The sequence below is a fragment of the Trichomycterus rosablanca genome, chromosome 12 (genome assembly GCF_030014385.1).
Source record: "Trichomycterus rosablanca isolate fTriRos1 chromosome 12, fTriRos1.hap1, whole genome shotgun sequence".
Lineage (NCBI taxonomy): Eukaryota > Metazoa > Chordata > Actinopteri > Siluriformes > Trichomycteridae > Trichomycterus > Trichomycterus rosablanca.
In genome coordinates this window covers 36767605-36793513 of record NC_085999.1, presented here as the reverse complement: position 1 = coordinate 36793513, position 25909 = coordinate 36767605, and the positions used below count along the sequence as shown (strand labels likewise).

Below are 25909 nucleotides of genomic sequence, written 5' to 3'. Positions count from 1 at the left end.
AGTTACACTACAGTTAGTGTGAGTTCAGAGTTCTGTATCTGCTTCCAACGCTTTCATGCACACTACAATTTTAATTTCATGCAAAGTTGAGGCTTCAACCACATCTATTTACATCTGTACTAACCAATCACAGTAACGATGGACCGACATGTGAGGTGATTCTGCTTTTCAAATTGACTGATCTGAACTGAAAAACAGTAATCCTGAATCAGGAAAAGACCAAAAAGTTAAAAGCATAGTACTTATTTTGTATTCTTGATTTGAAACACATTAGCAGTGGTTATGGCTAAATTAGAGGTACACTTAATTAGGTGGGGTGTCTGCATACTTTTGCCATATAGTGTATATGTATGTAAGGGCAAGCCGTAGCCTAGTGGTTAAGGTACTGGACTAGTAACCAAAAGGTCGCTGGTTCAAGCCTCACCACTGCCAGGTTGCTGCTGTTGGGCCCTTGAGCAAGGCCCTTAACCCTCAATTGCTCAGACTGTATACTGTACCTGTACTGCAAGTCGCTTTGGATAAAGGCGTCTGCTAAATGCTGAAAATGTAAAATGTAAATGTATCTAACTGTTGCCAATTCCTCTACTACTCCGCAAAGGAACTTAGACGCCCTCTCTCAGGCACACCCATGTGCCTGTTGGACGTCCAGCCAGGTCCATAGCACCGCCCAGGAGTTAAACTCGAGAGCTTGAGATCTCAGCTGTGACAGGATAGTACATTAGAGCGCTCCATGTGTAAAATTGTTGATTTGGGACACCATTGCAATCAGACAAGATGAAAATCAGTATTTTCTTTTAATATTTGCACTGGACGTGCCTTTTCCACAGTATGCTACCCTATAGTTATTACAGTAAGTGCCATCAAGTGGTTTCAGACTCCTGGTGACCACATATGCTTTGGACAGGTTCCAGTCACATTAACCTGGACACCACTCACAATACTCCATCAAGAGTTTTAGCAGATTTGTGTCTTTGGACTGTTGTTTCCTTAAACTAGAGTAGGGAAATGTTTACTGTGGAAGCTCTTCTGTAAGTCGCTCTGGATAAGAGCGTCTCTTAAATGCTGAAAATGTAAATAAAGGGTTTCAGTTTATTCATAACCATTAAATCTGAATGACAGTTCTGTCCATTCTTTTTTTAACTTGTTCATGCTTGTCTGAGTGGAATTCTGAGACGTCTGCAAAACTTCATAAAACCTGGTTCCTCAGGCTGTGTTTCTTATAAGGAGCTACCCACTGTAACTGCCCAAACATGCTGATGAGCCCAGCAGCTTCCTTCCAAAGGAAAGGCGAAGACAGTAATAATATGGTGAAGTACCCGTGATTAAGAGCTTGTGTGGATGAATATGATTGGTTATTGTGGAACTGAAAATGGGCGCCTGGTGGTTGGCGGATTAGTGCAGGAGTTCTAACAGGTGGATGAAACCCAATTATTCTGTTAAACACATTATATGATTAGAACTTTGTGCGCAACAGTTTGGTGTTTGCATACTTTTAGACAATGAATACAGTTACACTACAGTTAGTGTGAGTTCAGAGTTCTGTATCTGCTTCCAACGCTTTCATGCACACTACAATTTTAATTTCATGCAAAGTTGAGGCTTCAACCACATCTATTTACATCTGTACTAACCAATCACAGTAACGATGGACCGACATGTGAGGTGATTCTGCTTTTCAAATTGACTGATCTGAACTGAAAAACAGTAATCCTGAATCAGGAAAAGACCAAAAAGTTAAAAGCATAGTACTTATTTTGTATTCTTGATTTGAAACACATTAGCAGTGGTTATGGCTAAATTAGAGGTACACTTAATTAGGTGGGGTGTCTGCATACTTTTGCCATATAGTGTATATGTATGTAAGGGCAAGCCGTAGCCTAGTGGTTAAGGTACTGGACTAGTAACCAAAAGGTCGCTGGTTCAAGCCTCACCACTGCCAGGTTGCTGCTGTTGGGCCCTTGAGCAAGGCCCTTAACCCTCAATTGCTCAGACTGTATACTGTACCTGTACTGCAAGTCGCTTTGGATAAAGGCGTCTGCTAAATGCTGAAAATGTAAAATGTAAATGTATCTAACTGTTGCCAATTCCTCTACTACTCCGCAAAGGAACTTAGACGCCCTCTCTCAGGCACACCCATGTGCCTGTTGGACGTCCAGCCAGGTCCATAGCACCGCCCAGGAGTTAAACTCGAGAGCTTGAGATCTCAGCTGTGACAGGATAGTACATTAGAGCGCTCCATGTGTAAAATTGTAATCAGACAAGATTAAAATCAGTATTTTTTTTTTATTTTTATATATTTGCACTGGACGTGCCTTTTCCACAGTATGCTACCCTATAGTTATTACAGTAAGTGCCATCAAGTGGTTTCAGACTCCTGGTGACCACATATGCTTTGGACAGGTTCCAGTCACATTAACCTGGACACCACTCACAATACTCCATCAAGAGTCTTAGCAGATTTGTGTCTTTGGACTGTTGTTTCCTTAAACTAGAGTAGGGAAATGTTTACTGTGGAAGCTCTTCTGTAAGTCGCTCTGGATAAGAGCGTCTCTTAAATGCTGAAAATGTAAATAAAGGGTTTCAGTTTATTCATAACCATTAAATCTGAATGACAGTTCTGTCCATTCTTTTTTTAACTTGTTCATGCTTGTCTGAGTGGAATTCTGAGACGTCTGCAAAACTTCATAAAACCTGGTTCCTCAGGCTGTGTTTCTTATAAGGAGCTACCCACTGTAACTGCCCAAACATGCTGATGAGCCCAGCAGCTTCCTTCCAAAGGAAAGGCGAAGACAGTAATAATATGGTGAAGTACCCGTGATTAAGAGCTTGTGTGGATGAATATGATTGGTTATTGTGGAACTGAAAATGGGCGCCTGGTGGTTGGCGGATTAGTGCAGGAGTTTTTAACCTCAAGGGGGTAGCATGACGATGATATATGTCCACAATTATTTACTTTAGGAATGCTGTGCTATGCATTTTTAATCCTTCTTTTATGCAGTACAATTTAATATTCACTTAAACATTGTGCAGTTAGGGGCAAAAAGTGTATCAAGCCCACCTGGCATGGAGTGGAAGGCTTGGTTATGGAATAATGTCTGTCTGCCTTCCTAAATATGTCCCAAAAAGCGGGCATGCAGACGTGATTGGGATGTCGTTTGCTCTTAACTGAAAGTCACTTGTTGTCACCAGGTTGAAGTTAATTCACTTCAGGTGGAAGTGTTTGTATTCACCATGGTTTGTCCCTCATCAAGTTTTCAACTCATTATTCAGAAAACTTGCTTTTTCTTTTAACCATGATGCCAGGCTTGATCTGTTCCGCTCAGATCATTGAGACTTCACGAGAACTTATGACTTGCCTCTGCCTGGCAAAACCTACAAAGAATCTGAGAGACGGGACCTGACAAGACTTCACAAGAATTGTAAAACTGGCCCTGTCAAGACGTAACGAAAATCAACAAGTCGAGGCCTAGTAGGATTTAGCAAAGACCTGTGAAGATGCAATGAGAGTCTAAGCCTAACAGGACTTGAAAGCTGGATGAGAATCAACCATACTGGGCTTTAATGTGCAAGAGTAGGTGGGATCTGGCATGACTAGACTTAGCTTGACTTGAGGAGAATGAACAAATCTAGACTACACAAGATTTCATAAGAATCCATAAATCAAGACAAATGAACTAATCACTGATGGGACCTGAGAAAATTGGGCTGATCTTCATTCAGTCTTGCAACATTTTGTGAACAAAATACTTTGAATATATAAACAAATAAATATTTATGTTTTTTTTTTTTTTTAGGTCAGCTGATCTCAGACGACATTTCTGAGGTGATCAGTAGGTTCAATAAGCAGTTAACCATCAAGTATGCCAACCAGATGTCCACCAAACCAGCCAGTGCCCAGTATGATGATAGTTATCTGGGTAAGTGCGTCTCAAGTGCTAATTATGAGCAAACGAATGGAAAAAAATGAAAATATAAGAGCAAATTTCTGTGTGTGTGTGTGTGTGTGTGTGTGTGTGTGTGTGTGTGTGTGTGTGTGTGTGTGTGTGTGTGTGTAGGTTACTCTGTTGCGATTGGTGATTTTGATCAGGATGGAGTGGATGGTAAGATCATCAGAATTCTTTCAGAATCATAATAAGGTGCAGCAGTGTTGTTGGGATTTTTAAACACTTCAAAATCAGTGCTAGGAAGAGAACAGAGCTCTGTCCAAAAATATAAAGACACCAGCATCCTGTGGTCAGATAGTGTCCACCTACAACCGGGGTTAAAAGTGTATGTGTTCCTAATAAAGAGGCCAGTATGTGCAAACAGTAGAGAAACACTCTACCCACGATGGAATGCGATTCACGATACTGGGTTCATGATACGATTTTTTTCCCCAATTTATTTTTAAATAAAATTGAAGACAAATTATGACAAAGTTTCATTTTATCATTTCTCTTAAAAAATAAAATAAAATACTGTATTTGTGATGATCTTTTATTTATCTAAATAACGAATGCCCTTTTATTTCTGAGGTAGGTACAAACTATGCAAAACAATTTTGAATCAAGCCCAATTTGGCCGAAAAACGCTGAATCTGGCAACCAGCGTATAGCGCCAGTGACGTCAACCAGGCGAGGTGTATAGCGCCGGCGCCCTCTGATGTTTAAAATGAATATCGATTCATTACACATGTCAAATCGTTTTTAATTGTGGAATTTTTTAATTGGTTATTAACTGTGTTGTGTAGCAAACCGGATTTGAAAAGCCTAACAACACTGTTGCACCTGCTGCACTCATCCCGGAACAACACACCAGTACTACCATAAACAGCATCTGAACCAGATGAACAGCATTTGCTCAGTAGGGGTAATATGGGGACCCCTTTTGATTGATGTATGGTGTACGGGGGGGGAATTTAGCTTATAAACTAAAGACTGTATGTAGCAGATAAGTGTTCCTAATAAAGTGCTCATTGAGAGTGTATATTTATGTTGGTGCTGGTTCTGTAGATTATGTGACTGGTGTGCCGAGAGGAGAGAAAGCTCTGGGATACGTGAGTGCATCATCATTCTTCATCACTCCTCTAAAAAAAAAAAAAAGAAAAGTGTGGCCAAAAAGTATGTGGACACCCCTCCTAATTATCAACTTCATGTGTTTCAGCAACACTCAATTCTGTAAATCAATCCTATTAATCGATTCTATAAATCAGTTCTAAAATTTAAAAAGACTTATTCATGACCTAAACCTTACTAAACACCTTTGGGATGAATTGGAACTTTGTAAGCCAGACCTTACCGATGCTCTTCTGTCTGAAACGTTTGGGGATCACATACATCTTTCGAAATGTGACGTTCACCAAGCTTGTGTTCAGCTGTTCACATACTTTTGACCATCTAAGTGGTTTTTCCACACGTTCAGTCTAAGCTGGTAATATCGGTATGATTAGCCTGCTGACTTTATCACTGTGGTCTCATCAGGTGAACGTCTTCAACGGAAAAAGCATGGCGTCCATGGTGAACTTCACCGGCCAGCAGGTACCAATCGCTCAAAATCTTGTGATAACAATGTAACCAGATCTCAGAGTGATTTCAGAAAGTATTTAGACCCTTTATTTAAAAAGCTCTGCTCCAAAAGCTTTGCACACCTGGATTTGTGCAGTTTATCCCATTCTTCATGGCTCCAAGCTCAGCATTGGCTTTAGCCCTGCCTCTTTGCCATAGGGGCCTAATGTATTGAGTGCTACAGAGATGGTTGTCCATCCAACAGGCTCTTCTATCTGGATACAGAACTTTTGCAGCTCCCTGACCAAAAGCTTTCTTGCTTGGACGCCCAATTTGGCTGGACGGCCAGTCTAGGGAGGTTCAAGGTTGTGCCGAGCTTCATCCTTTTTATGCTGATTGATGCCATTGTGGTTCTGGACACACTCAAAGCCCTTGATATTGATTCATATCCTCGGTACAGTTTGATCATGGAGATTCACAGACAGTTCCTTGGACTTCATGTCCCTTACAGACCCAGATGTGCTATCCCAAACTGTGTCCAGTCACTTCATGGGTTTAAATACTTTCTGAATTGGGTGGGGGGTATTTTGCTCACTGATCGTTTATGAAAGTGATGTATGCTAAACAGGGTGAGAGAGGTAGAGTGGTAGATTGGTGAGTCAGCATGAGAACATCACTACCTACAGGCAGGCCGAGGAGTTGCTAGACAGGCAGATAGACAGACGTGTAAGGTAGGTATAGATACATGGACCAACAGATGGACAAAAGCATGAATGAATGGATGGACAGATGGACTAGTAAACAGATTTTAGTGGGCAGTGGTAGCTCAGTGGTTAAGGTACTGGACTAGTAATCAGAAAGTTGCTTGTTCAAGCCTGAACACCACCAGGTTGCTACTGTTGGGCTCCTGCACAATGGAAAGTCGCTTTGGATAAAAGCATCAGAGAAATGTCCTGAATGTAAATCTACAGACCAGACTGATGAATAGATTGATTGAAACTCTCCCTGTGCTGATTGATGATTTGTTGTTTTAGATGGCGGCTTATTTTGGTAACGCTGTGGCAGCGACTGATATTAACAACGATGGGTGAGTACTGAGTGCTGATTGTTTTTTTTTTTATACACACCCCATATCTAGAAAAGTTTGGACACTTATTAAGGTGCAGTAAAAGAAGAATCTGCGATTTGTTAAGTCTGTTAACAAATCTTTATCTCTGAATCTTTATTTACCTGATAAAAGTAAAAACTAGAGATGCACGAGTACGGATACTGGTGTCGGGTATTGGCCCGATACCGCGCTCATTAACTTGTACTCGTACCTGCAAACGAGGCTCCGATACTAAACATCCGATACCGTGAGCCTAGTGCACGTTGCTGCGTTATGCCCGGTTCACACTACACGATTTTTGCCCTGATTTTCGCTCGGCGACTGGTCGGCGCTAGATTTGCCGGCTCGGGAGCGACTCGGCGTTCGCTCGGCGATCGAAACTCGGCTCTCGATCGCTAAGTGTGAACTATCCAACGACTCGATCCGACCGGCTCGCCGACCGCTCGTCTAGCACGTCAGATATCTGATCTGAGATGTGCGACTGGGAATGAGTGACATGTCGAACAGCCAATGAGAACGCAGGATACGGTGTGAGGGGAAACGCAGGAGAGGAGTGTAAACAGGTGGGACAGGGGGATAATATAGTTTATATCAGAATACATCAGCACACACACACACACACGTTTTACAGTATTTCTGACCTGATCGTTCTCTACAAAACATAACAACAAAACACCAACATTGCAAAAATATTTATTAACCTCCAACTCACTACAGAACAATCCATGCTATTCGTGTTGCCAAATCCACTCAGATTCATTTATTTTTTCTCCTTGATTTCATCACATCAGCACACAAACACTTTGATCGCTCGCTACTTGTTGACGTGCATTTTTGGACGTGGTATCATTAAACTTCTCGTCACTTCTCGCGTGTGTTTTTGTTTAAAAAAAAACGATATTTTAAATAGGTATTGGTATCGGTATCGGCAAGTACAAAAATACATGTACTCGTACTCGGTTGGGAAAAAATGGTATTGATACATCCCTAGTAAAAAGTGTAGGAAATGTTTTCACTAAACAACAAATTTTGTAAATATAGACATTTAGAATTTGATGCATCCAACACATTAAAAAAACAGTTGGAAGAAAGAGAATATAACAGTGAAAAGTTATAAAAAATGAAGCCACATAGGCTCTGGAGTCCTTCAGAAAACCGTTGTTAAGTAACACAGTCTACCACTACATCAAGAAATGCAACCTGAAACGCTACCACACGAGGAGAGAGCCGTATATAAATTCTGTGCCGAAACACTGCCAAGATAATTTCAGCTGGGCTGAAAGACAGTAAAAACAAGTGCTGTGGTCAGCAGTCCATGGTCCAACTTGTTTTTGGAAAGACGGACGGCGAGTTCTCTGTGCCGAAGACAAAAAGGATTATTAAGAACATGTGTCATGGTATGATGGTGCATCATTGCTCACGGTGTGGGTGACTTGCCCAGGTGTGAAGGTACCGTTGATGCAAATGCGTATATGAGATTTTAGAGAGTCACATGCTGCCCTCAAGGTGACGTTTTTTTGTCCTGGGAAGTCAATGGTTATTTCAGCAGGACAGTGCCAGGCCTCATTCTGCACACGCTACAACAGTGTGGCTTCACAGACACAGTGTGCGTGTGCTTGACTGACCTGCCTGCAGTCCAGGTAGTCTTCTATTTAAAATGTACAGCGCGTCATGAAGAGCAGAATGAGACAAATGGGTAATTATTAAGTGCTGATTGACTGAGAGGCTTATGGCTAATACTTCTGTGTGAACATGCAGGTTGGTGGATTTGTTCGTGGGTGCTCCTCTCTTCATGGAGCGTGGATCTGATGGGAAGCTACGTGAGGTGGGTCAGGTGTACGTTTACCTGTCGAAGGGAGGGTTCTCCTTCCATCCTCCTCTCAGACTGACCGGTTCTGAGGCGTACGCTCGATTCGGAAGCTCCATCACCACTCTTGGAGACCTGGACATGGACGGTTTTAAAGGTACCACACCTGACACTCCATCCACCTAGCACTTCTTTATTTTATTCATTTTATAACGAAAATCATGATGTTTCTTCAGTTCTTCAGTTTTGATGATTTATCTCATGTTCCTTGATTTCTTTCTTTCTGTCTGTCTGTCATCCTCTTCATCTCTTTTTCTTCATCCCCTTCTTCGTTCTGGACCCAGACGTGGCCATCTCGGCTCCCTATGGTGGCTCCTCTCGACAGGGCTTGGTGTACATCTATAATGGGCGTGCAACAGGGCCTGATACTCAGCCCTCTCAGGTTTTGGAGGGAAAGTGGGCGTCGACCTCAGTGCCCGCCAGTTTCGGCTATGCCATGAACGGAGAGATGGACATCGACCAGAACGGATATCCGGGTACGAGCCTGGTTTTACATCATTATTTACTAAACGTCATTACCAGTTAAACCTAGTGCACGTCAGATTAGAGAAAAGTAAAGAGCCAAAACAGAGACTTCAGTTTTATAAAGATCAAGCACAGGGCTGTAAAAAAGTTACATACATGTATAAGATTTCTCTTTCTCTCTCTCTGTAGTGTGTGTGTGTGTGTGTGTGTGTGTGTGTGTGTGTGTGTGTGTGTGTGTGTGTGTATATCATTTGTGTATTGTGTCTGTGTACATAATGCGTGTGTAGTGTGTGTGTATGTACACACAGTGTTTGTGTAGTGGGTATGCATACCGTGTGTATATGATGTGTATGTAATGTGTATGTGTGTATATAATGTGTGTCTATGATGTGTATGTGGTGTGCATGTGTGTATACAGTATAATGTTTGTGTGTGTAGTGTGTATGGGTGTATATTATGTGTGTAGTGTGTCTGTGTATATAATGTGTGTGTAGATAATGTGTGTATATATAATGTGTGTGTGTGTACACTTAATGTTTGTGTAGTGGGTATACATAATATGTGTATGATGTGTATGTGTGTATATAAGGGGTGTAGTGTATCTGTGTGTAATGTGTGTGTTTATAATGTGTGTGGTATGTATGGGTGTATATATTTTGTGTAGTGTATCTGTGTTTTTAAGTGTGTGTGTTTATTGTGTGTGTGGGTGTATATAATTTGTGTAGTGTATCTGTGTGTATAATGTGTGTATAAAATGTATGTGTAGTGTGTGTGGGTGTATATAATGTGTATAGTGTATCTATGTGTATAAAGTGTGTGTGTGTATTTCATTTGTTTAGTATATAATGTGTGTGTGTGGGTGTATATAATGTGTATAGTGTCTCTATGTGTATAATGTGTGTGTGTGTATATAATGTGTGTAGTATGTATGGGTGTATATAATTTGTGTAGTGTATCTGTATATAGTGTGTGTGTGTACATAATGTGGCTGATTGATGGCACCTGCACAGAGACGAGGGATAATATGTTGATCAGGGTGTGGCTCTCCGTACAAAGCTGATCCGCATATGAACTCGCCTCGTGAAGGTGAAAAGATGCAGTCGTTACTGCACACGTGTCGAAGGGGGCGTGTGTTAGTCACGGCTCTCTTCAATCAGGGCGGGGATTGGCATCAGTAGAGAGGAAGCGTAACGCAATTGGGTAATTGGACACGCCATAAAATTCGGGAGATAAAGGGGAGGAAATGTAGTGTATCTGTGTGTAATGTGTGTGTTTATAATGTGTGTGGTATGTATGGGTGTATATATTTTGTGTAGTGTGTCTGTGTGTATAATGTGTGTACAAAATGTGTGTAGTGTGTGTGGGTGTATATAATGTGTATAGTGTATCTATGTGTATAAAGTGTGTGTGTGTATTTAATTTGTTTAGTATATAATGTGTGTAGTGTATCTGTGTGTATAATGTGTGTGTGTGTATATAATGTGTGTAGTATATAATGTGTGTGTGTGGGTGTATACATAATGTGTGTAGTGTATCTGTGTGTATAATGTGTGTAGTATATAATGTGTGTGTGTGTGTATATAATGTGTGTAGTATATAATGTGTGTGTGTGGGTGTATACATAATGTGTGTAGTGTATCTGTGTGTATAATGTGTGTAGTATATAATGTGTGTGTGTGGGTGTATACATAATGTGTGTAGTGTATCTGTGTGTATAATGTGTGTGTGTGTATATAATGTGTGTAGTATATAATGTGTGTGTGTGGGTGTATATAATGTGTGTAGTATATAGTGTGTGTGGGTGTATACATAATGTGTGTAGTGTATCTGTGTGTATAATGTGTGTAGTATATAATGTGTGTGTGTGTGTGTGTGTGTGTATATAATGTGTGTAGTATATAATGTGTGTGTGTGGGTGTATACATAATGTGGGTAGTGTATCTGTGTGTATAATGTGTGTGTGTATATAATGTGTGTAGTATATAATGTGTGTGTGGGTGTATACATAATGTGTGTAGTGTATCTGTGTGTATAATGTGTGTGTGTGTGTATATAATGTGTGTGTAGTATGTATGGGTGTATATAATTTGTGTAGTATATAATGTGTGTGTGTGTATATATAATGTGTGTGTAGTATGTATGGGTGTATATAATTTGTGTAGTATATAATGTGTGTGTAGTATATAGTGTGTGTGTGGGTGTATACATAATGTGTGTAGTGTATCTGTGTGTATAATGTGTGTGTGTGTGTATATAATGTGTGTGTAGTATGTATGGGTGTATATAATGTGTGTAGTGTATCTGTGTGTATAATGTGTGTGTGTGTGTATATATAATGTGTGTGTAGTATGTATGGGTGTATATAATGTGTGTAGTGTATCTGTGTGTATAATGTGTGTGTGTGTGTATATAATGTGTGTGTAGTATGTATGGGTGTATATAATTTGTGTAGTGTAACTGTATATAATGTGTGTGTACATAATGTGTGTAGTGTATCTGTGTGTATAATGTGTGTGTGTATATAATGTGTGTGTAGTATGTATGGGTGTATATAATGTGTGTAGTGTATCTGTGTGTATAATGTGTGTGTGTATATAATGTGTGTGTAGTATGTATGGGTGTATATAATGTGTGTAGTGTATCTGTGTGTATAATGTGTGTGTGTATATAATGTGTGTGTAGTATGTATGGGTGTATATAATGTGTGTAGTGTATCTGTGTGTATAATGTGTGTGTGTATATAATGTGTGTGTAGTATGTATGGGTGTATACAGTGTATCACAAAAGTGAGTACACCCCTCACATTTCTGCAGATATTTAAGTATATCTTTTCATGGGACAACACTGACAAAATGACACTTTGACACAATGAAAAGTAGTCTGTGTGCAGCTTATATAACAGTGTAAATTTATTCTTCCCTCAAAATAACTCAATATACAGCCATTAATGTCTAAACCACCGGCAACAAAAGTGAGTACACCCCTAAGAGACTACACCCCTAAATGTCCAAATTGAGCACTGCTTGTCATTTTCCCTCCAAAATGTCATGTGATTTGTTAGTGTTACTAGGTCTCAGGTGTGCATAGGGAGCAGGTGTGTTCAATTTAGTAGTACAGCTCTCACACTCTCTCATTCTGGTCACTGAAAGTTCCAACATGGCACCTCATGGCAAAGAACTCTCTGAGGATCTTAAAAGACGAATTGTTGCGCTACATGAAGATGGCCAAGGCTACAAGAAGATTGCCAACACCCTGAAACTGAGCTGCAGCACAGTGGCCTAGATAATCCAGCGTTTTAAAGGAGCAGGGTCCACTCAGAACAGACCTCGCGTTGGTCGTCCAAAGAAGCTGAGTGCACGTGCTCAGCGTCACATCCAACTGCTGTCTTTAAAAAATAGGCGCAGGAGTGCTGTCAGCATTGCTGCAGAGATTGAAAAGGTGGGGGGTCAGCCTGTCAGTGCTCAGACCATACGCCGCACACTACATCAAATTGGTCTGCATGGCTGTCACCCCAGAAGGAAGCCTCTTCTGAAGTCTCTACACAAGAAAGCCCGCAAACAGTTTGTTGAAGACATGTCAACAAAGGACATGGATTACTGGAACCATGTCCTATGGTCTGATGAGACCAAGATTAATTTGTTTGGTTTAGATGGTCTCAAGCATGTGTGGCGGCAATCAGGTGAGGAGTACAAAGATAAGTGTGTCATGCCTACAGTCAAGCATGGTGGTGGGAATGCCATGGTCTGGGGCTGCATGAGTGCAGCAGGTGTTGGGGAGTTACATTTCATTGAGGGACACATGAACTCCAATATGTACTGTGAAATACTGAAGCAGAGCATGATCCCCTCCCTCCGGAAACTGGGTCGCAGGGCAGTGTTCCAGCATGATAATGACCCCAAACACACCTCTAAGACGACCACTGCTTTATTGAAGAGGCTGAAGGTAAAGGTGATGGACTGGCCAAGCATGTCTCCAGACCTAAACCCAATAGAACATCTTTGGGGCATCCTCAAGCGGAAGGTGGAGGAGCGCAAAGTCTCGAATATCCACCAGCTCCGTGATGTCGTCATGGAGGAGTGGAAAAGCATTCCAGTGGCAACCTGTGAAGCTCTGGTAAACTCCATGCCCAGGAGAGTTAAGGCAGTTCTGGGAAATAATGGTGGCCACACAAAATATTGACACTTCAGGAACTTTCACTAAGGGGTGTACTCACTTTTGTTGCCGGTGGTTTAGACATTAATGGCTGTATATTGAGTTATTTTGAGGGAAGAATAAATTTACACTGTTATATAAGCTGCACACAGACTACTTTTCATTGTGTCAAAGTGTCATTTTGTCAGTGTTGTCCCATGAAAAGATATAATTAAATATCTGCAGAAATGTGAGGGGTGTACTCACTTTTGTGATACACTGTATAATTTGTGTAGTGTAACTGTATATAATGTGTGTGTACATAATGTGTGTAGTGTATCTGTGTGTATAATGTGTGTGTGTGTGTATATAATGTGTGTGTAGTATGTATGGGTGTATATAATGTGTGTAGTGTATCTGTGTGTATAATGTGTGTGTGTGTGTATATAATGTGTGTGTAGTATGTATGGGTGTATATAATGTGTGTAGTGTATCTGTGTGTATAATGTGTGTGTGTGTGTATATAATGTGTGTGTAGTATGTATGGGTGTATATAATTTGTGTAGTGTAACTGTATATAATGTGTGTGTACATAATGTGTGTAGTGTATCTGTGTGTATAATGTGTGTGTGTGTGTATATAATGTGTGTGTAGTATGTATGGGTGTATATAATGTGTGTAGTGTATCTGTGTGTATAATGTGTGTGTGTATATAATGTGTGTGTAGTATGTATGGGTGTATATAATGTGTGTAGTGTATCTGTGTGTATAATGTGTGTGTGTATAATGTGTGTGTGTATATAATGTGTGTGTAGTATGTATGGGTGTATATAATTTGTGTAGTGTAACTGTATATAATGTGTGTGTACATAATGTGTGTAGTGTATCTGTGTGTATAATGTGTGTGTGTGTATATAATGTGTGTGTAGTATGTATGGGTGTATGTAATGTGTGTAGTGTATCTGTGTGTATAATGTGTGTGTGTGTGTATATAATGTGTGTAGTGTATCTGTGTGTATAATGTGTGTGTGTGTGTAGTATGTATGGGTGTATATAATTTGTGTAGTGTAACTATATAATGTGTGTGTACATAATGTGTGTGTAATGTGTCATGTGTAATGTGTGTGGGTATACATAATGTGTGTGTACGATGTGTTTGTAGTGTGGGTGTATATAATTTGTGTAGTATATGTGTGTGTGTGTGTATAATTCAAGTCTAATGTATGTGTGTGCATATAATGTGTGTGTGTATATAATGTGTGTGTAGTATGTATGGGTGTATATAATGTGTGTAGTGTATCTGTGTGTATAATGTGTGTGTGTATATAATGTGTGTGTAGTATGTATGGGTGTATATAATGTGTGTAGTGTATCTGTGTGTATAATGTGTGTGTATATAATGTGTGTGTAGTATGTATGGGTGTATGTAATGTGTGTAGTGTATCTGTGTGTATAATGTGTGTGTGTGTGTATATAATGTGTGTAGTGTATCTGTGTGTATAATGTGTGTGTGTATATAATGTGTGTGTAGTATGTATGGGTGTATATAATTTGTGTAGTGTAACTATATAATGTGTGTGTACATAATGTGTGTGTAATGTGTCATGTGTAATGTGTGTGGGTATACATAATGTGTGTGTATGATGTGTTTGTAGTGTGGGTGTATATAATTTGTGTAGTATATATGTGTGTGTGTGTATAATTCAAGTCTAATGTATGTGTGTGCATATAATGTGTGTGTGTATATAATGTGTGTGTAGTATGTATGGGTGTATATAATGTGTGTAGTGTATCTGTGTGTATAATGTGTGTGTGTATATAATGTGTGTGTAGTATGTATGGGTGTATATAATGTGTGTAGTGTATCTGTGTGTATAATGTGTGTGTGTATATAATGTGTGTGTAGTATGTATGGGTGTATATAATGTGTGTAGTGTATCTGTGTGTATAATGTGTGTGTGTATATAATGTGTGTGTAGTATGTATGGGTGTATATAATTTGTGTAGTGTAACTGTATATAATGTGTGTGTACATAATGTGTGTGTATATAATGTGTGTGTAGTATGTATGGGTGTATGTAATGTGTGTAGTGTATCTGTGTGTATAATGTGTGTGTGTGTATATAATGTGTGTAGTGTATCTGTGTGTATAATGTGTGTGTGTGTGTATATAATGTGTGTGTAGTATGTATGGGTGTATATAATTTGTGTAGTGTAACTATATAATGTGTGTGTACATAATGTGTGTGTAATGTGTAATGTGTGTGGGTATACATAATGTGTGTGTATGATGTGTTTGTAGTGTGGGTGTATATAATTTGTGTAGTATATATGTGTGTGTGTGTATAATTCAAGTCTAATGTATGTGTGTGCATATAATGTGTGTGTGTTGTGTGGGTATAATTTGTGCACTGAATCTGAATATAATGTGTGTGTGCAGATCTGGTGGTGGGCGTGTTTGGAGCTGATAAAGCGGTTCTCTACAGGTACTGTAATAAACACACAGCACTTTTATACACACACACACACACACACACACACACACACACACACACACCCAATGTACTGTGTCTACTGTGTGTGTTTTTATAAGCGGTTGCTGGTGCTGATTATGCAAAAGAAAATGTTTAGACAGGAAGCAGGAACCACCCACAAGTCCCTGCTTTAAAAACTGCTTTATTATTAAAACCTCTATGGGCTGATTCTGACTCCACACACACTTCAAAAAAAAAAGTTGGGACAGGGGCATGTTTGCCACGGTGTCACATCAGGACACCAGTTTTACACCTTTCTTACTTGATAAAACACTCTGGAATCTCTGTTCTTGTAACTGTGCTTCATAAATCATCACACATTATTCATAGGAGCAAGGTCTGGGCTGCAGGCAGGCCAGTCTAGCAACTGTTGGCATTGTCCTACTGACACAAGCAGGGACCCTGAAAAAGACTTTTTGTCTAGACTGAAATACTGTTGCTCCAAAATGTGTGCGAACATGATATTGGCACCAACACACCCCTACCGGGACAAATGCTGGATTTTGAACTTTGTGTGGTAAAATAAGTTAGAATTTTTTCTCTCTTGGCTCTGGAGAGCAAATTAAAAGCTGGTTCTTAAACCACAGCACACATATTCAGAGAAGTCGGCAGTGATTCTTGATGCTTTTGCTTTGTGTAGTCGAGTCTGAACTTGTATTGTAGATGCAGTGATGAACTGTGTTTACGGATGTGAGTTTTCTAAAGGATTCCTGAGATATTGTTGTATTGCCCCGTCCCAACAGTTTTAAAATGTGTTGCGATATTATTTTAGTGAGTTAACATCCTAAATTTGTTAAAAGCCCCGGGTTCTCACATTTTGAACTCATCGGCCGGGCTGGGTGCCTACATGAACAACGATTGGCTGTTGTTCATACAGGGTGGGGGCCGGATAGGGACTCTCTCATAACTGAGGCGATTACGACCTCTGCTGGCTGATTGATGGCACCTGCACAGAGACGAGGGATAATATGTTGATCAGGGTGTGGCTCTCTGTACACAAAGCTGATCCGCATATGAACTCGCCTCGTGCAGGTGAAAAGATGCAGTCGGTACTGCACACGTGTCGGAGGGGGCGTGTGTTAGTCACGGCTCTCTTCAATCAGGGCGGGGATTGGCATCAGTAGAGAGGAAGCGTAACGCAGTTGGGTAATTGGACACACCAAAAAATTTGGGAGATAAAGGGGAGGAAATAGTGCAGACTGCATAATCATAATCAGTGCTAATGACACTATGACTATTGCTCTATTTTTGATGCACTCTTAAGTACAGCCATGTTTAGTTTCAAGCACTCTGGCTGCTTGCTGTGGTTGCATGCTGGCAGCAGAACATAAGGTCCTTTCTGATAAATTCTGGTGCTTCTGTCCTTATAATTTAGCTGCTTTTCATTGATGAACACACTGATTAATCTTTTAATTTATTAATAACATGTTTGCATGTTCCTGGACCACAGGGCTCGACCGGTAATCAGTGTGAACTCTACACTGGACATCACTCCACAGATCCTCAGTCCGGAGGAGAAACGCTGTAAGCTGCCTGGAACCCAGACCGCGGTGTCCTGGTGAGTATCTGCATCTCATTCACCTGTGATTAGCACACCTTCATACTTGGAGCGAGTCTTAGTGCTTCTGTTCGTTTCTGAGGGAGGGAGGGTGGGATAGGGTTTCTCCGGCTGTCTGGTCCAGGCACCGGCACAAGCAGTTAAGGAACATACTAAGCGTAGCAGGACTAGGGATTCACTGCAGCCCTGACCTACATGAAGTACTTAGTTTGAATGAATGGATGAATATTTCTATCATTTCTCTGTGTTGATAGTTTCATGGTGAAGTACTGTCTTAAAGCCAGCGGCAAAGGAGCTCCGCCCAGTCTTCGTAAGTACGCACACACACACACACGCACATTAAATGGGCAGCAGTTTGGGGAAGTCCCTTTCCTGTTCCATCATAACTCAATCTCTCTAAATTCATCTATATTAACGCCCATGACTTTAAAAAGGAACGTCAAAACATGCTAACCAGAAGGTGTCCGCATACTTTTGGCCATATAGGTGTATATATACATCCACCTCAGACACACACATGCACACGTCTGGCTGGTCTGTAAGTGTTTTAGTGTAGTAGGGAGAGGATGCTGTAAACCGTGTCGTGCTGAGCCTGCCTGCAGGGCGTCTACGTCTGCAAAAGTTTACACACCCCCAATCAACACATCCTATACAGAGGACACATCTCTGCACACTTTAATCCAATTACTTTTTCTTTTTTTTTTACTGTATTTACCATATTAAAGCAGTTGTGGCATGTCCAAACATTTATTTATTTATTGTTTAATTTAATATATACATAAGTATTACACTAAGATTAACAAAACAATGTTTATTCAGGTCTGTTCCTTGTAGACAATGTGTTATTAATTTTACATGGAATTTGAGCAGGGGTGTACAAACTTTTGCTTTCGTATGTGTGTGTGAGTGAGTTTGTGAGTGATTGGGGTTTAGTTTACAGCATCTGTTTCATGCTGAGTATAATAGCATCCAGACGTATGACCTGTTATACACACACACATGCACTCATTAGTCGACATTATGACCACCTCTTCAGAATGTGCATGATAACTACTAATCTGTAGCTCTGGTGCACGTGAGGGTGAGGGATCTATTAGATGTTGGGCTGATGTCAGTTTCTTATGGTTCAAGTGTTGAATGCAGCTGATCTGATCATCATAAAGACCTGAGGGACTTAGGATAAGTACCAGATCGTTATGGCCAGATGACTGGGTTGACCCACAGTGGTGCAAGGAGGGATGAACCACAAACTCATTGATGTTAGAGGACATAAAGGTCATTTTAATCCTAGTAATGAGGTGAATGTGTCACAAGACGGTGCATTAAAGTCTTCTGTGCCAGTCATCACTCCTGTTCACCCTTGGAAGCACCTCCAATGTGCATACAGACATTGGAACTGGACATCAGAACAACGCAAGTTTGACTGGTCTGGTGTATGACCATCAAGATCACACAGAGGGTCGGGCACGTGTGCATGGTTTACCCGCTGAAGATCTGGCACCAGGATGCACTCTAGGATGATCCACCTCATAACATACAGAAGCTGACGAAGTCATTGGTACCGTTTTGGTACCAGATACCACAGGACAGCTTCAAATGTCTTGTGGAATCCATATCTCAGTGGATCAGAGCTTTTATAACAGCACATTAAGGTGGTTTAATGTTATGGTACGCACACACACACACACACACACACACACACAGTCCACTAGCAAACACATGAGTAACTGGGTAACAAGTATAAATTAATGAAATATACTGATCCAGAATTAATAACATCCCGAGTTTAATCACGTTTAAAAATAATGTGTTTGTGTGTGTCTATAGAGTTTCAGGTGGATCTGACTCTGGACCGCTTGAAACAGAAGGGGGCGATAAAGCGGGTGTTATTCTTACACAACAGTCTTCCTCAGTACACAAAGTTCTTGACAGTGACTAACGGAGCATCAGCTTCCTGTGAGGAACTACAGGCCTATCTCATAGTGAGTAAACACACACACACATAAATAAACACATACATATATATATATACACAAACAAAAATAAGCGATTGCTATGGTATTTCAGGTGATTGCTAGGGTATTGCTTGTTGGTTGCTATGGTACTTTAGGAGGTTGCTAGGTATTTGCTAAGGTACCTGTTTGGTTGATGAGTGTTAATAGGAAAAAGTAAAAAAAAAAACTGTGTGTGTGTGTGTGCAGGACGACTCAGAGTTCCGGGATAAGATCACGCCCATCTCCATATTCATGGAATATAAACTGGATTATGAGCGCGCAGCAGATAAGACGGGTCTGCAGCCCATTCTGGACCAGAACAACCCAGCTAACATCACTAAACAGGTAAGCCTGACTTCACTGCGGTGAAGTGGGAGTCAATCCCTGCTTTCATGTTATAAAATCTAGTGGAAAGCCTACCAAAAGTGTGGAGGCCGGTATAGCAATCCACTTTCAAACACGTTTATTTTAGATATAATGTTCACGTGTCCACATACTTTTGGTCATGTTGTGTAATCATGCTGAATGTAGTGAAGAGGACAGCAGGTTGTGTTACAAACCACTAATACACACTAAGAATGACAAAACAGCATCAGCATCGTTGTGTGTAACTATGTGTGCAACCGTGTTTACCTGTGTGTGTAACTGTGTATTGTGTGTGTGTGTGTGTGTGTGTGTGTGTGTGTGTGTGTGTGTACAGGCTCACATTCTGCTGGACTGTGGTGATGACAATATCTGTAAACCAGATCTGAAACTGGCAGTGGTCAGGTGTGTACACAAAACACACTCACACACTTAACATATACAAATTAACAAACATATACACACTCTGAACGCACACACACTCAACATAAACACACAAACACTTCATTTAAATACACACAAACACACACACACAACATAAACACACAAACACTTCATTTAAATACACACTAACATACACACACAACATAAACACACAAACACTTCATTTAAATACACACACACACAACATAAACACACAAACACTTCATTTAAATACACACTAACACACACACACAACATAAACACACAGACACTTCATTTAAATACACACTAACATACACACTCAACATAAACACACAAACACTTCATTTAAATACACACTAACATACACACTCAACATAAACACACAAACACTTCATTTAAATACACACAAACATACACACACAACATAAACACACAAACACTTCATTTAAATACACACTAACATACACACTCAACATAAACACACAAACACTTCATTTAAATACACACTAACATACACACTCAACATAAACACACAAACACTTCATTTAAATACACACTAACATACACACTCAACATAAACACACAAACACTTCATTTAAATACACACAAACATACACACACAACATAAACACACAAACACTTCATTTAAATACACACAAACATACACACACAACATAAACACACAAACATACACACACAACATAAACACACAAACACTTCATTTAAATACACACAAACATACACACACAACATAAACACACAAACACTTCATTTAAATACACACTAACATACACACACAACATAAACACACAAACACTTCATTTAAATACACACTAACATACACACTCAACATAAACACACAAACACTTCATTTAAATACACACTAACACACACACACAACATAAACACACAAACACTTCATTTAAATACACACTAACATACACACTCAACATAAACACACAAACACTTCATTTAAATACACACAAACATACACACACAACATAAACACACAAACACTTCATTTAAATACACACTAACACACACACACAACATAAACACACAAACACTTCATTTAAATACACACTAACACACACACACAACATAAACACACAAACACTTCATTTAAATACACACTAACATACACACTCAACATAAACACACAGACACTTCATTTAAATACACACTAACACACACACACAACATAAACACACAAACACTTCATTTAAATACACACTAACATACACACTCAACATAAACACACAAACACTTCATTTAAATACACACAAACATACACACACAACATAAACACACAAACACTTCATTTAAATACACACTAACATACACACACAACATAAACACACAAACACTTCATTTAAATACACACTAACATACACACACAACATAAACACACAAACACTTCATTTAAATAAACACTAACATACACACACAACATAAACACACAAACACTTCATTTAAATACACACAAACATACACACACAACATAAACACACAAACACTTCATTTAAATACACACTAACATACACACACAACATAAACACACAAACACTTCATTTAAATACACACAAACATACACACACAACATAAACACACAAACACTTCATTTAAATACACACTAACATACACACTCAACATAAACACACAAACACTTCATTTAAATACACACAAACATACACACACAACATAAACACACAAACACTTCATTTAAATACACACTAACATACACACACAACATAAACACACAAACACTTCATTTAAATACACACAAACATACACACACAACATAAACACACAAACACTTCATTTAAATAAACACTAACATACACACTCAACATAAACACACAAACACTTCATTTAAATACACACTAACATACACACACAACATAAACACACAAACACTTCATTTAAATACACACTAACACACACACACAACATAAACACACAAACACTTCATTTAAATACACACAAACATACACACACACTACATGTGTACACACATACTGACACTTAACATATACAAATTAATTAACATAAACACACAACATAAACATACAAACACTTCATTTAAATACACACTAACATACACACACAACATAAACACACAAACACTTCATTTAAATACACACAAACATACATACTCAACATAAACACACAAACACTTCATTTAAATACACACAAACATACACACACAACATAAACACACAAACACTTCATTTAAATACACACTAACATACACACACAACATAAACACACAAACACTTCAATACACACTAACATACACACACACTAAATGTGTACACACACACTGACACTTAACATATACAAATTAATTAACATAAACACACACAACATAAACACACAAACACTTCATTTAAATACACACAAACATACACACACACTAAATGTGTACACACACACTGACACTTAACATATACAAATTAATTAACATACACACAACATAAACACACAAACACTTCATTTAAATACACACAAACATACACACACAACATAAACACACAAACACTTCATTTAAATACACACAAACATACACACACAACATAAACACACAAACACTTCATTTAAATACACACAAACATACACACACACTACATGTGTACACACATACTGACACTTAACATATACAAATTAATTAACATAAACACACACAACATAAACACACAAACACTTCATTTAAATACACACAAACATACACACACACTAAATGTGTACACACATACTGACACTTATACAAATTAATTAACATATACACACAACATAAACACACAAACACTTCATTTAAATACACACAAACATACACACACAACATAAACACACAAACACTTCATTTAAATACACACAAACATACACACACACTAAATGTGTACACACATACACAAACACTATGCCTACACATAGTGTTTTGCGTCACACGTCAGTATAAATGTCATAGTCTGCTGTTCATCTTATTATAACTTCACTATAGAGCCAAAAGTATGTGGACGCCTGACCATGACATTTCCAAACTGCTACCACAAGTCATGTCATTTATTTTAAATGCCCGTTAGCAATGGGTGTGGCTGAAACAGCTGGACTCAGTAATCTGCAGGGGTGTTTGCATACTTCTGGATGACTAATGTTGTTAAAAAGAATTGTACGGTCTCAGCTGTGTCCCTGTTTGGAGGCCAAAAGTCTAAGGCCACTGGTAAAATGCTTTTATTTTTCTTACTTTTCATATTATATAACCATCATATCATTTTTAGTAAATAGCTAAACAACTGTGTGTAACTTTAATGTGTGTGTGTTTTAAGTTGTGTGTCTGTTTCTTGTGTGTGTGTTACAGCGATCAGAAGCAGATCTATATCGGAGATGATAATCCTCTGACCCTGGAGGTGACGGCGGAGAACCGTGGCGAGGGAGCGTACGAGGCCGAGCTCAGCGTGATCATTCCTCCTCAGGCTGATTTTATCGGAGTAGTGAGGAACAGTGAGGTACCAGACACACCTACATTAAAGGGAACCTAAATGATATGTTTTGTCTGCACTCTGGTGCCCCCTGTTGCATGCTCCATGCGTACTGAGAACCACGCTGTTTTCTTTTCTGCATTCCTTCACCACTCATGTCAGTACCTCCACCAGACAGTAGGAGTTCCTCTTCCAGCTTACACCACTTACTGCTTCCATCACAGGGCGTGTTAATTCCGCTCTGAAGAATTTAAAGATTTGAACACATGTTTTGATTAATGTGTTCTGGAGGAACTCCAGAGTGGCCTGTACAGAGCCCTGACCTTAATCCTTTTGCATGGCTTAGATTTACAGGGGTATGGGAAGTCTGACCCTCCTATTTAAATGTTGGACCACCAAAAAGAATTAAAAACAACAGTTTTGGGGTGGGGGCTTGTTCATTAGCCAAACTGTCATTTGGAAACTGGCTGATGAACACCCCCACCCCCCCCCATGCCCAATTGTCACTGTGTAATTCACATTCTGCCCTATTGAACACCTATGGAAAGAACTGGAATGTAGCTTGTGAGCCAGGTTGCTGACTTTATGAATGCTCTTTTGACTAAATGGGCACAAATTCCAACAGTCATACTTCAAAATGTTTTGAGAAAAGATCACATGAAGGGTCGCTCTATTTTAATACCATTTGTTTATAAAATGGGATGTCTAACGAGCTCATGGTCAGATGTCCAGATACTTTTGGCCCTAGGGTGTACCTGTTAGCTGTAAATAATTAGGATGGATGTCCACATACTTTTGGCCTTACAGGGATTGTACCTCAGATTTATTTATGTATTTATTGTGTGTGTGTGTATTAGACATTGTCGAGGCTCTCCTGTGCATATAAGAGAGAGAATCAGACCAGAGTGGTGTGTGATCTCGGGAATCCGATGAAAGGGGGAACAAAGGTACGTACCTCATGTGATGTTTACATTTCACTTTGCTGTGAAAAACTATTTGCCCCATTTCTGTTTGCCTCTGCTATTCCATTTGTGCCCCACTGAATTATTAAGCACAGGTAGGACTGGAGTAAGAACTCAGCTCATTGATTTTTTGAGTCCAACACATTGAGTTAAGCCCCACTAAACACCTTTTTTGAATGAACTGGAACATCAGTTGAGGCTTTCTTGACCAACATCAGGGCCCAGCCATACAAATGCTGTTTTGACTGAATGGTCACAAATGCCCACAGACAGTTCAAAGTCTTGTGAGAAAGCTTTTCAAAAGAGTGACTGCTGTTATAGCTGAAAAGATCACACAGAAGTCACTCTGTTTTAATACCATTTGTTTTTTCAAATTGGATGTCTAACATGCTCATGGTCAGGTGTCCACATGCTTTTGACCATATAGTGTAGATGTGCAGATACACATGGTCAAATATATGGTCAAAACCTTACGTAATTAATATGTTTGTTTGTTTCACCTACACTCATTGCTAATAGATGCATAATTTTAGTTATATTAGATAAATTATATGTGTGGCATATATATTGTGGCAACAGTTTGGGGAAGGCTTTTTCCTGTTCCAGTGTGACGGTGCCACTGTGCACAAAGACAGATCCATAAAGACGTGGTTATTCAAGTCTGATGTGAAGTGGCCTATATAGAGCCTTGACCAACCCCACCAAACAGCGTTGGGTTGAGCCGGAATGTTAACTGTCAGCCAGGTTTTTTCTAGCATCACGCCTAACCTCAGAAATGCTGTTTTGACCAAATGGGCACAAATTACCACCTATACTCTCCCAAATCTCTTGGAAAAATCCTTTTGCAGAAGAAAGGAGGCTGTTAGGAAAAATAATAATAATAATAATAATAATGACTTTTGTTTAGAAATGTCCAAGCTCACGGTCAAGTGTTCACGTACTTTCTGACTTGGTGTGTTCCAGATCATGGCGGGGTTACGGTTTAGTGTTCATCAGCTATCAGAACAGGACACTTCAGTCAAATTCGACCTGCAGATACAGAGGTAAGACTCGGTCAGTCGCATCATGAACTGTTTTTACTGTACCTTGATGTTATGAAAAATATTGGCCCAGTTTAGATTTATCCTAAGTAAATACATTTACATGAACAGAACTGTCAGATCAAACTAACAGACTAAGATTACAACTGTCCAGACTATGATCTCGGTTCTTTATGGATTGAAACCTTGATAATTTTAAAAATAATGGAACAGGAAGAATATTGATGCTTCTTTGCTGCTGGAGAGGACATTTAAGAGACCTTTGACAGCAAAGAAGACAAACAAATGGATCAAAGCTAATTACTCACTAAAAGCCCAGATGAGCACAACTAAAGCTGTCTTATTCCGCACACATCATGAGAAGAACCAGTTCATTGCAAATGATAGTTAGGCTTGGATTAAATGACGTATAGAATAGTAGGACACATGAATGAGCCATTAAGAAGAATAAAGACCTAAACAGTGGACACAGCAGTCTGGAGAAACACTTCATAAAGTTGCAAGGGGTCAGAATCGACTG

General features: G+C 39.4%; 1 protein-coding gene across 1 annotated transcript in view; it reads left to right on the top strand.

Moving 5' to 3' along the window:
• The window catches only part of itgav (integrin, alpha V), a 47560-nt gene that overhangs the window by 10964 nt on the left and 10687 nt on the right, over positions 1–25909 (top strand). Inside the window, exons 7-22 of the mRNA XM_063006250.1 lie at positions 3795–3917; positions 4056–4100; positions 4992–5035; positions 5460–5516; positions 6518–6570; positions 8350–8555; positions 8743–8934; positions 15495–15540; positions 17039–17146; positions 17401–17456; positions 18974–19128; positions 19348–19485; positions 19841–19908; positions 23267–23414; positions 24245–24334; positions 25313–25392. Of these exons, the coding sequence (XP_062862320.1) occupies positions 3795–3917; positions 4056–4100; positions 4992–5035; positions 5460–5516; positions 6518–6570; positions 8350–8555; positions 8743–8934; positions 15495–15540; positions 17039–17146; positions 17401–17456; positions 18974–19128; positions 19348–19485; positions 19841–19908; positions 23267–23414; positions 24245–24334; positions 25313–25392 (1609 nt within the window). The remainder of the gene's footprint in view (positions 1–3794; positions 3918–4055; positions 4101–4991; positions 5036–5459; positions 5517–6517; positions 6571–8349; positions 8556–8742; positions 8935–15494; positions 15541–17038; positions 17147–17400; positions 17457–18973; positions 19129–19347; positions 19486–19840; positions 19909–23266; positions 23415–24244; positions 24335–25312; positions 25393–25909) is intronic.